Here is a 12,808-nt window from a genome sequence, read left to right as displayed (position 1 = left end):
ATTCTCATTTCTGCGTAGAAGGCTCACTGCCAAGGTACAAGAAAACTGCCGCTAGCAGATGAGAATGAAGTCGATCAGAGTCCGAGAAGGGCTTTGGTTCTGAGTTTGGATCATTTCACCGATTCCTTGGTGGGGCCTTTAAAAACAAATGGTGAAAAAGTCAGATAACATAGGGAGAAGGAGGAACATGAGGGTGCATTTCAACAGCAGCAGCCATGGAGCTGAGAAGTCAATTCAGAAAAATAGAGATGCCAGGCTCTGCAGATTTAAATGTTTTTTGAAACCGTGGTGGATGTGTCCCCTGGCTGCACTGGTTTTCCCGGGGCTGCCTAAGCAACAGGCGGGCTGATCTGTTACCTGCGGGGAGGCTGTCACTGGCTGGGCCACGGGCGCCTGGGCAGCCGCCGACGAACACAAAGCCACGGAAGCCGGAGAATCCGATCCACTCTCTGAGTTCTGCATGCTCAGGTCTAAAGAGAGGCGGAGAGAGAGTGAGGGGAGGGTGGAGAGAGAGTGAAGGGAGGGTGAAGAGAGAGAGTGAGCGGGGCAGGGCTGCCATCACGAAGCCTGGAGAGGCAATGTACAAGGTAAGTGAGTGAGTGGCAATGACCAAGTTCAAATGCAAGGATCCTGGCAAGACTAGGTAAGAAAGAGGCAGGGGGAGAGAGGCTTTGCAATTATTTCATAAGAAGACAGAAGGGAGGGGCAGAAGGTATTTTTCCCAATAGAAACCTGAAAAATAGCCCAGCAGGAATTTCTGAAGGACAGGTGTGGGACAATGGCGTTTCCCTTTCCAGTCACATCAAGCTCGACTATTTTCAAGGGTTCATGCAATTTTTAAAACATTTATGGAGAAAATTAAAAGCTCTTGTTGGATGTTTGCCATCTGGGGAGCTACCACACCCCACTGTAAGTGCATCCTCTTAGGGCAGGGTGTCCTCTTGGCACCTTGGCCAGTGAGCAGGTGTCAACGAGCAGGGCAGTGAGCAGGAGGTCTGTGGGACCTCCTGGGCCAGGTCAGGGGTGGAACAGCACCCCTGCACTCACCCCTCAAGTCATGACCACCACAGATGTCCCCAGATACCAGTGTCTCTTTGGGGGCGGATTCAACACCAGCGAGAAAAAGGTGATGGCAGAGGAAAGAAATGGCACCTTCCTTTGGGCTGGAGAAAAATTCTCAGGCATTTCAGCAATAAGAAAAGGTGACTTCTGTTCTTCTGTCCATGAGAAAGTGTAAAAGTATTGATATATTTCTCTGCATCCAGGTGCAGACATCTCTCAAATGGGTCATTTAAAAGTTCTCTACCAAAAAATTCATGTAACCACAGCACAAAGTGGCAGCTGAGATTCACTCCAGGAAAATGCTGAAAGTCAAACTCTCTACATTAAAAAAAAATTTTTTTGGCCATGCAGCAGGGCATGTGGGATCTTGACTCCCCAACCAGGGATTGAACCCATGCACCCTGCAGTGGAAGCATGGAGTCTCAATCATTGGACTGCCAGGGAAATCCCTCTCGTTACTTTTTAATAAACACTAGCTACCATAAAGCTGCAAGAAGCAGTTCAATCAGCAACTGCAGACAGAGGAGATGGCTTTGTGACTGCACACAGCTGTCTCATCTCTGCCCTGTCCCCTCCTGGCCACAGCTCTGAGCATGTCCCCCCATGAGTGGAGGGTCTGGGCTCCCAACTCCCCGGGAGACCTGGACAGCATGGCACACACCACGGTGCCCAGGACACACTGCCAGAAACTTTCTGTGTTTCTCTGTAGCCCCAAGAGTCCCACCTCCAACAATAAGTAGATAATTTTTTAAAAGCCTTTTAAAAAAATTCAAAGAAAAACTGATAATAGATTTAAACAGTTTGCCTAAGGGAAGCAGAAAGGCGTGCATGTGTGTGTGTGTGTGTTTGGATCTGAGAGTGCTGGCTAAACTCCATCTTTATTGACTATCCCAGGTCCCTCCCGCCCGCCCCACCCCCATGCCTTTGGTACCACAGGAACCACTTCAGGGACTGTGGCCGGGCCTGTGGCATTTTTCTATTTCCTGTGACCTTGACTCAGTTCTCACCACCAGAGGTCCCCAGATCCATGCAATGACTGCTGCCTCATATGCTCTTTGCCTCTTTTGGAGGAGGAAGAGAAGACGGGAGGGAGAGGGACAGAGGGGGAAGAGGAAGAGGAGGGCGAGGAGGAGAAGGCTGTGAATTTTCAATCTGTATTTGCTGGGTCTCCAACTTTCTCTCCTACCTGATGAAACTCACTTTTGGAATTTTTCTATTGGAATTTGCCTAACTTGTGGTCTTATATTCATGGTTTTCTCTGACCATTTAAGCCAGTCAGTTACCCACTCTGTACCATTCTGTTCCCATCTGAAGCCAGGAAGTGGGTAACTTCAGTGGCACTAGGAGGAAAGTGAGTCAAACTCTCCATGAAATGAATCCACTAGTGAGAAAGTGAGGAGGCTGACTTCACTGAGACCAGTTCCTCAGTCCATAGTTGAAGTCTTATGGAGACAAGGAGAGGTTGTTAGTGAGTTGGGATAGATGGTGGGCCCATGCACTGCTTACTGTGGCCAGAACGCACCTTCCAGAATGTGAGTGAGTCTAACACACTCCTGACCAGGATGCAGTATCTGTCTAGCACACTGTATGGCATTTAGTGAAAAAGTTGGCTTAAAACTCAACATTCAAAAAACTAAGATCATGGCACCTGGTCCCATCATTTCATGGCAAATAGATGGGGAAACAATGGAAACAGTGACTTTATTTTCTTGGGCTCCAAAATCACTGCAGATAGTGACTGCAGCTATGGAATTAAAAGACGCTTGCTCCTTGGAAGAAAAACTATGATAAACCTAGACGGTGTATTAAAAAGCAGAGACATCACTTTGCTGACAAAGGTCTAAATAGTCAAAGCTATGGTTTTTCCAGTAGTCATGTATGGATTTGAGAGTTGGACCGTAAAGAAAGCTGAGAGTCAAAGAACTGATGATTTTGAACTGTGGTGTTGAAGACTCTTGAGAGTCTGTTGGACAGCAAGGAGATCAAACCAGTCAATCCTAAAGAAAATCAATCCTGAATATTCACTGGAAGGATAGATGCTGAGGATGAAGCTCCAATACTTTGGCCACCTGAGCCAAAGTATTTGGCAAAGAGCCGACTCATGGGAAAAGACCCTGATGCCAGAAAAGACTGAAGGTAGGAGAAGAGGATGACAGATGATAAGATGGTTGGATGGCATCACTGACTCAATGGGCATGAGTTTGAACAAGCTCCAGGAGATGGTGAAGAACAGGGAAGCCTGGTGTGCTGCAGTCCGCAGAGTCGCAGAGAGTTCAACATGACTGATTGAACAACAGCAACAAATGTCATTCAGACCAGAGTTGGCAGACTTAAGTCCCAGGTTAGACTTATGGGCCCACCTGATCTCTGTTACAACTACTAGACTGCCATCATAGCACAGGAGCAACCATGGCTGACACATGAATGAATGATCTTGGCAGGGTTCTGATAAAACTTATTTATAAAAACAGGCGATGGGCCATGGTTGTTGGTCATTGGTCCACATAATTTGGGTTTGATAAAGTGGTGTGGTTTTGGAAGACATAGAAAAATTACACTGTCTTGATTTGAAGCCTGAGGCCCACAGGCCTTCCATCCAGCACCTCATTCCTGAAGCCACATCTCACCAACATGACAAGACTTGGGGGGACCCCGAAGGGTGACTCAAATTGGGAGAACGGTGAAGTTTCCGACATTTAAAGACAAACAGAAATATCAGACACTGGTCTTAAACGCCAACCATGGTCTTCCTGAAGCTTGATGATGATGCTGCATGCTCAGTCAGGTCCGACTATTTACGACCCCATGAGCTATAGCCCGCCAGGCTCCTCTGTCCATGGGATTTCCCAGGCAAGAATACTGGAGTGAGTTGGCATTTCCTTCTCCAGGGGATCTTCCTGACCCAGGGATTGAACCCACATCTCCTGCACTGGCAGGGGAATTCTTTACCACTGTGCCAGCTATCCTGAAGTTTATGAAGCCACAATGAAGGCCGATTCATTGAATCCCAGAACCCCAAAAGCCAGGGGTAGCCATGAAAACTCAGGATGGGCAATTGGGCACAGCTCACTTTGGGGGGCTGTAGTGGGTTGAAGGGTGTCCCCCCAAATTCATGTCCCCTTGGAGTCTCAGGATGTGACCTTATTTGGAAACAGCGTCTCTGCAGATGTACAGAAGGGAAGGATGGAGAGATCACAGGGGATGAGGGTGGGCCCTAAATCCAGTGATCGTGTTCTTAGGAAAGCACACACAGGGAAGAAGGCCATGGGACGTGGGAGGCAGAGACGGGGGTAATGCAGCCACAAACCAAGGATGCCGAGGCCTCAGAGTTGGAGGAGGCAGGAAGAAGCTTCTCCTAGAGCGATCATGGCCCTGTCGACACTCTCTGGTCTCTGGAACTGCAAGAGGATTGTTTTTTGGTTGTTTCAAGCCACCCAGTTTGTGGTACTTTGAATGGCATCCCTGGGAAACCCACACAGGGGTCTGTCTCCCTGTGGTCCACCCCAGGAGGTGCTGGGGTCCTGCTTTAGTCCCAGGCACATTGTGTCAGGTAGCTGATACACATTTAGCAAATGAATGAACACCAGTAATGCGTCAGTATTACATCTGACACTTAATGATAAAAACTTACAGATGGTATTTCAGATAGTGAGAGTCTATGATGGCACTTTATGAAACAGATAATGATACATGGAATTATTATTTCAAGAGACAGTACAGTTGGGAAATACAAAGAAGTTCATAGAGGTTTCAGAAAAAGTACAAACCACTTGGTTATGTCAGGGGTACCTAGGACTCTCCTGGGAAGGAAAATGACTCTTTGAGACCAAATTCTCTGCCTCCCCAATTCATCCTTTGACACTGGGATCAGAGACAGAATGACAGACGCCGTGTGGGTCAGTCTGGCTGCTCCCGTATATGAAGACACAACATGCCCATCTGCAGAGTGTGATATCCTTCCTTCCCCACCTAAGATCACCAAGGTTGTAGGTTGCACATAAGCTCATCCAGTTTCCTGCAAAAATGTTTTATTTGGGTCCATTAATCAAGGGCTCTTAGCACATCAAACTTTAGGTTTTTTAAAAACATGGTTTTTCAAAAGCCTGCAAAAGAAACACTGGCTTTCAGTAATGGAGCAGCAAATTGGCTGGATTAAACCTTCTGCAGAAAACAACTGCAAAATCTGGGCAAACTATTTTTTTTAAAGCAACTATTTAAGACACTGGAGGGTGACCAGAGCAGGAGAACCCTGCCAGGGAGCCCACCCCTGGAAGACCACTGCCACAGATCGGACCGCCTGGGGACTCTGGCTTTCGCCTGCGGGTAAATCCTCTGGCCAGGAATGCTTGTTTGGCAGAAACCAGCAGCCTGGGCCTCTTGAAGTGTCAAAGGAGAGAGTTCACAAAGTCGGGGGAATCTTGGAAGACAGAGAGCCACAGAGAGGGTGAACCCCCAAATCTCACTACAGAGTACAGCAAAACCTTTAGTCAATTGGCTAAACACCACACATGTGGAGGAGACCTGGGGGTCTTGGAGAAAACCCAGCAGTTCAAAGATGAAGATGCTAGGAGGAGATTTCAGCTGCTATTCACGGCAGGAGGGCAGTTTGAGTCCAGCCAAGTTAAAGGCCATCAGGGGGACATGGCAGAATTCAGAGATTCTGTAACATATCACTCATGGTGTCCAGGACCCAATAAAGACCATGAGCTATGAGAAAAAATAGGAAAATTGTGATTCATACCCAAGAGAAACAAAAAAAGAGAAATCAATTACAACCAAGCTAAGATAATCCTGCTGTTGCCGATAAAGCATACATACTGTGTGACTCCAGTGATATGACATTGTGGAAAAGGAAAAGCTATGGAGACAGTAAAAGATCAGTGGTTGCCAGGAGCTGGTGGAAGGAGTAATGGATAGGAGGAGAGAGGGTTTTCAGGGCAGTGAAAATACTCTGTGGCTTCCTTGGCCACATACTTCTGTGGCTCAGCAGTAAAGAATCTGCCTGCCCATGCAGGAGACACAGGTTCGATCCCTGGGTTGGGAAGATCCCCTTGAGAAGGGAATGGAAACCCACTCCAGTATTCTTGCCTGGGAAATCGCATGGACAGAGGAGTCTGGGGGCTACAGTCTGAGTGGCCCCAGTCAGACTAGGAGTCTGAGTGGGCTACAGTCCATGGGATCACAAAAGAATCGGGCATGACTGAGTGACTAAACACCACCACCAGAAATACTCTTTAGGGTACTATACATTTGTCCAAACCCACTGAAAGTACAACGCCAAGAGGGAACCCTAGTACAAAGTGTGGACTTTGGTTAATAATGATATGCTAGTTTTAGTTGCTCAGCCGTGTCTGATTCTGGACTATAGCCTGCCAGGCTCCTCTGTCCATGGGATTCTCCAGGCAAGAATACTGGAGTGAGTTGCCATTCTCTTCTCCAGGGGATCATCTGAAACTAGGGATCAAACCTGGGTCTCTGGCATTGCAGGCAGATTCATTACCGTCTGAGCCCCAACGAAGTGTTAGTATAGGTATACTATCAGTTGCAACAAATGTACCATCTGGTGAGGGATGTTGATAATGGGGGAGGCTATGCAGGTGTGAAAGCAGACAGTATACACAAAATTTCTGTACCTGCCTTTCAATTTTGCTGTGAACCTAAAACTGCTCTTTTAAAAATCTAGGAATAAAAAGACTGACAACCCTCTATTTAAAAATTGACATGACAAGAATGGAAGAGAAAAGAAAAGGAAAAAATACACAGATTGCCAATGCCAGGAATGGAATGAGATATAGCACTACAAATCTCACAGAAATTAAAATGATAAAAGGGAACTATGATGAACAACTTTGGCCAATAAATTTAACAAATTAGATCAAACAAACACTTTTTGGAAAAACACAACAAACCCAAACTGACACAAGATGAAATAGAAAATGTGCAGTCAGGGCTTCCCTGGTGGTCCTGTGGTTAAGACTCTGCCTTGCAATGCAGGGGAGAACCAGTTTGATCCCTTGTCGGGAAGATCCCACATGCTGTGGGCCAACTGAGCCTGTGTACCACACAACTGAAGCCCATGCTCCACAATGACTGAAGCCCATGCGCCATAGAGCCTGTGCTCCACGACAAGAGAAGCCACAGCAATGAGAGGCTCATGCACCTCAACTAGAGAAAGCCCTCACATAGCAGTGAAGACCCAGCACAGAGAAAAAATAAAAAAATTAATTAAAAATAAATAAACTATAAGTTCTTAAAAAAAATATATGGTCATACAAAGAAATTGAATACATTATTGAAAATTTTCCTACAAAGAAAAGTCCAGGCACAAACAGTGTCACTTGCGAATGCTATCCAACACCATAAAGGGAATTAATACACAAATTCCACAAGAAAATAGAGAAAGTAATACTTCACAACTCATTTCATGAGGTCAGCAAAGTCCTGATACCAAAATTTCATTAAAAAAATAAGAAAAGTATTTAGACCATTATCGCTCATGAGCACACTTACAAAAATCATAATAAAAATAATAAATCAAATCTAGAAATATATAACTAATATAACCCATACTTACATTGTCAATTGACTCTTCTAATGGTGCCCCAGCTCTCTTCCTTCTCAGCTGATTTTTGACAAAGGTGTCAAGGCAATTCAACAGAGAAAGGACGTCTCTTAACAAATGATATATCCACATGGGAAGAAGACAAACGCACTTCGACCCCTGCCTCACACCACACACTAAAGTGATTTTGAGTCAGATCACAGACTTTTACATAAAAGTTAAAACATGATACATTAAATTTCACAAAAATTTAAAACTTCTGCTCATTAAAGATTTCATCAAGAGCCAAAATTGTTAAATCCCAGTCTAGGAGAAAATATTTGCAAAAATTGTATCTGACAAAGGGCTTTTATCCACAATATATAAAAGTTCCCTATAACTCAATAATAAGAAGACAATCTAACGGGCAAAAGACTTGGATAGGCACTTCACAAAGGTATACAGGTGCCCCATAAGTATATGAAATAGTATTTAACATTGATAGTCACTAGGGAAATGCAAATCAAAACTACAATGAGATGTCACGAAACACTCAATGACTAGAAGGGCTAAAAGAAAAATCTGACCACCAATGTTGTGAGCACATGCAGAAACTGCAACTCTCATACACTTGTGGGGATGTCAAATGATACCACTACATTGGGGAAAAGGTTTGGCAGTTTTCTAGTAAGTTCAACCTACCCTTTAAGCCAGAATTCCTCTCCTGGATGTTTATCCAAGAGAAATGGAAACATATGTCTTCAAAAAGCTCATACTAGCACATTCATAGCAGTTTTCTAGCCAAAAGGGAGAAAAAACTCAAATGTCCATCAGAAGAATGAATCAGAAACTGCAGATTGTGGTAAGTTAACGATGCAGAGCATAATCCCTCAAGCAACCACTGAACACACACAACACAGCCAAGAAGCTGATGGGGAAAGCAACTCACTGATAGAAAAGTATGAACTGCTGATAACACGTGGGTGAATCTCAAAATCATTACATGGAGTGAAAGAAGATGGATCCGAAAGAGTATGTTCATAATACAGACTGGCTAATTAACACAAGGTTAAAGAAGAATCAGAGGAGCGTGGGCGCCAGGGCTGAGAAGGGACTGGGGCACATGAGAGGGCTGGATGGACATGTTCTCTATGTGTCAGGGCGTGTATTACATGGAAAATCCACCTGCCCAAACTGGACAGCTAAAGATTTCCACATTAATTGTCTGTAATTTTTTTTGATGTGAACTGTTTTTAAAGTTTTTATTAGATTTGTTACAATATTGCTTGGGTTTTATGTTTTGGTCTTTTTGGCCACGAGGCATGCGGGATGTGGGATCGTAGCTCCCTGACCAGGGATTGAACCCACTTTCCTGAATTGGAAGGTGAAGTCTTAACTACTGGACCACCGGGAAGTCCCTATTGTCTGTAAATCTTAACCTATAAAAAGCTTTCCTAGCGAGTGGAGGATGGGGAGGGGGTGTTTGCACAGGGGCACAAAAGGTAGCGTGCTGATGACTGTCGAGGCTGGTGGTGGCTACTTGGGGTTCATTATCCTGCATGTTTCTCCATCTATTCGCCATGAAGTGATGGGACCAGATGCCATGATCTTAGTTTTCTGAATGTTGAGTTTTAAACCAACTTTTTTACTCTCCTTTTTCATTTTCATCAAGAAGCTCTTTATTCTTCGCTTTCTGCAGTAAGGGTGGTATCATCTGTGTATGGAGATCCAACCTGTCAATCCTAAAGGAAATCAGTTTCCTGAATATTCATTGGAAGGACTGATGCTGAAGCTGAAAGTTCAATACTTTGGCCACCTGATTTGAAGAACTGACTCATTGGAAAAGACCCTGATGCTGGGAAAGACTGAAGGCAGGAGGAGAAGGGGACGACAGAAGATGAGATGGTTGGATGGTATCACTGACACAATGGACACGAGTTTGAGTAGGCTCTGGGAGTTGGTGATGGACAGGGAAGTCTGGGGTGCTGCAGTCCATGGGGTCGCGGACACGACTGAGTGACTGAACTGAACTGATCTTGCATGTGGATTTTGTTGATGCTTGAAAATTCCATAACTGAAAGTTAAACCAGAAAAACTCATCCTGCTATTAGTTTTCAGCCACAAAGAATGAGTGCCGGCTCCTGCCTTTCTCCACAGCACTGGTGCTGAGGTAGCAGCCCGCAAAGAGGGGACCAGCAGTTTCAGGGGTCCTTCTGGAAGGTATGAGGCGAGATCAGGGTGAATGACACCCCCGGGGGCTGTGAGAAGGTAGCCAGCCTCGAGGACAAGGGCAGCAGACATCACGCACAATGTGAAGTCCTCTGTATTTTCATTTTCCTGCTCACCTGGGTCAGGCTCATGGGTGACTGCAATTAACTTGGGTGGCTGAGCATCTGCTCTGAACTTGAACTTGTGATCAGAACTAGGAGTCATTCCATTGCGTCTTCCTGCTTGTTCTACCACACTCACTCGTCCTCTCTCCTGTTCTTCTCCAGGACAGGACTCAAGCCTTCTTTCTCTGACGGCTTTCCATCTTTGGCCACTCCCTGGAACAGGACCCGTGGCCCAGCCTGGCCAGGTTGGCCCAGAGCTCTGTGTGGCTCAGAGACACGCCCAGTGTGTTGTTTATAAGCCGAGCATGGTTCCTTTGTCGTGGGCTCCAAGATAAGGGCAGGCTTGAGAAAGTGGAAACACGCAGGGCCATGGGTGCAGCTTTTCCCTCCTGGGCCGGCCTGGCACTTAGAATGCACGTCTGACCTGCTAGAGACGCTGCCCAAAAACACCCACCAGTGGGAACAGGGGCTAGGGTTCCTGAGCATCTGTGAGGGGACCCAGTAGAGACCCACCGTCAGCAGCCCTGGATCAGGGCCTCGATGAATGAATCTGCCCGGGCACAAAGGGAAGAGGCTTCTGTTGACAGGAAAATACTCTGGTTACCTAGCAACCAGTAATGACAGGAAAGGAAATGTAGAAAAAGCTGAGGGCAATTTCTGGGCCCGGTTCCTGGCCCGGTGCTGACTCACCACGACCTGAAGCAATGGCCTTTCTATTCCTGCTCCTCCCTGAGCCAAGCTGCGGGATCACCTGCCTTGCATGGGTCTCTTGGCATTTAAGAAGCTGCTTATCATCTCTGGGTAATTAGGGGAGAGCAAGCCCGTGGGTTTTGGTTCCCTTTGTTCTGAATGACCAATTAACTTCCACCCTGGGGCTTCCCTTGTGGCTCAGCTGGTAAAGAATCCACCTGCAATGTGGGAGACCTGGGTTTGATACCTGGGTTGAGAAGATCCCCTGGAGAAGGGAAAGGTTACCCACTTCAGTATTCTGGCCTGGAGAATTCCATGAACTGTATACTCCATGGGGTCGCAAAGAGTCAGACATGACTGAGTAACTTTCACTTTACTGGGGAGTCGCAGACCTTTTACTCTTACTTTGGGGAGAGACACGTGGCTTCTGCTGGTACTTGATGGCATTTGATGGCACCTGGGTCCATTGGTCCCCAAGCAAGCAATTCATGCCTTCCCTATGGATGAGAAGCCACAAGTCCAGAATGTTCTCAAGAGCACAGGTTGTCTTGCACCCCGGGGTCTGATTTGACACTTGTGTTGACATTCGCAGAGTTGTTACAGGAACCAGAAGAATCAGGTCACTTTGCTGCTCATGGGTCCCCTCCAGCCTGAGGCCAGGTCTGGGGAGCAAGCCATGTGGGGTCTACATTCTCAACTGGCCCTGCTGGTGTGTGGCCCCTGCTGTGGGCTGGTTACCCAGGGGAGACCCGTTTGCTTGCAGAACGAAACGCCCATCTCCTCTTTGCTGAAAAGTGGATCCTGTAACACTCCATCAAGGAGATCAAACCAGTCAATCCTAAGGGAAATCAACTCTGAATATTCATTGGAAGGATTGATGCTGAAGCTGAAGCTCCAATACTTTGGCCATCTGATGAGAAGAGCTGACTCACTGGAAAAGACCCTGATTCTGAGAAAGACTGAGAGCAAAAGTAGAAGGAGGCGAAAGAGGATGAAATGGCTGGATGGCATCACTGACTCAATGGACATGAGTTTGAGCAAACGCTGGCAAGATAGTGAAGGACAAGGAAACCTGGGGTGCTGCAGTTCATGGGGTCGAAAAGAGTCGGACAATATTTAGTGCCTGAACAACATCATAATCATCCATGAAGGTGGAAATCACATCCTTTCTATCTTTGGCACTCCCAGCCCCCTCCGCTCAGTAGGCACTGATGCAGACTCCCCTCTGTGGACAATCGGCAGGTCATTCTCTGTGAGGGCTGGCCCAGGCACTGTGGATGCTGCTGGCACCTCTGGCCCCCACCCACCAGATGCCAGGAGTGCCTCCCCGACCCTGAGTCTCTAGACATTGCCGAGCATCCCCGAGGCGGGGGACAGGGCTGCCTCCCTGGAGCAGCAGTGTCCTCAGGGACTGTGCAGCCTCTGGGACATGAGACAAATGGCGCTTGAGAACGACAGACTCAAAGACAGGTTGAGAATAGGGACGATGACAGAGCGGGCCCTGCGGTGACCCAGGCCCCAAATGGTTGAAATTCTGCCAGATGACGGGCGCAGAATGAGGGGGGGTGGAAAACAACTGGACCCTTTAAAATCTACCCACTCTTTGTAAGCATCAAAATTTCAACTCACATCAAGGGAGACTCATCATTGGCCTAAACCTTTTGGATGCCCTGGCATTCCTCAGTCAATTTTCAGGTTTTTTTGTTTTTCCTTTTGCAGCCATGGACTCTAAGGAATCAGAACTGGCTCTGAGTCACTCTGGAATGAAGTATCTTCAGAATTCAAATTCCTTTTCCTTTTGGTCAGAACTGGGCTTCTATTGCTGTTTTCGTGATGCGAGCCAAGCCATCCCTCCTTCTCCAGCAGAGACAGGATCAGGCCCCAGCCCTTGAATTTGGCCATTGGAGGCCTCTAAGCGCGATGCCAAGGTGGGAGGCAGGCAGGTGCTCAGCCAGTCCCAGGGGTTGGAGTCGAGTGGGACACGCCCCTCTGAACTCCAAGGACCACGACCTTCCCCCCCATTGTAATGGGGCAACACTCTATCACTTCCCTCTTAAAGAGACATGATTTGACTATGAATGTAAAAATTGTCCAGACTTAGGTATGGTTACCTCATCTGGGATGTGATCTGATTTTAGCTGCCACTGACAATGTCACAGAGTCAGGGGAAAATGTGAATCAA

At 46.8% G+C, this 12,808-nt stretch overlaps 1 protein-coding gene across 3 annotated transcripts in view; it reads right to left on the bottom strand.

Moving 5' to 3' along the window:
* RFX2 (regulatory factor X2) overlaps nucleotides 1-12,808 on the bottom strand; it is an 88,963-nt gene that overhangs the window by 40,025 nt on the left and 36,130 nt on the right. For all 3 annotated transcript variants that reach the window (XM_065917944.1, XM_065917945.1, XM_065917946.1), the window contains exon 2: nucleotides 358-470. In XM_065917944.1, the coding sequence (XP_065774016.1) occupies nucleotides 358-462 (105 nt within the window). In that variant the 5' untranslated portion in view covers nucleotides 463-470. The remainder of the gene's footprint in view (nucleotides 1-357; nucleotides 471-12,808) is intronic.

The sequence above is a fragment of the Muntiacus reevesi genome, chromosome 1, assembly GCF_963930625.1.
Source record: "Muntiacus reevesi chromosome 1, mMunRee1.1, whole genome shotgun sequence".
Lineage (NCBI taxonomy): Eukaryota > Metazoa > Chordata > Mammalia > Artiodactyla > Cervidae > Muntiacus > Muntiacus reevesi.
The sequence above is the reverse complement of the archived record's forward strand: the minus strand, read 5'-3'. Positions and strand labels throughout refer to the sequence as shown.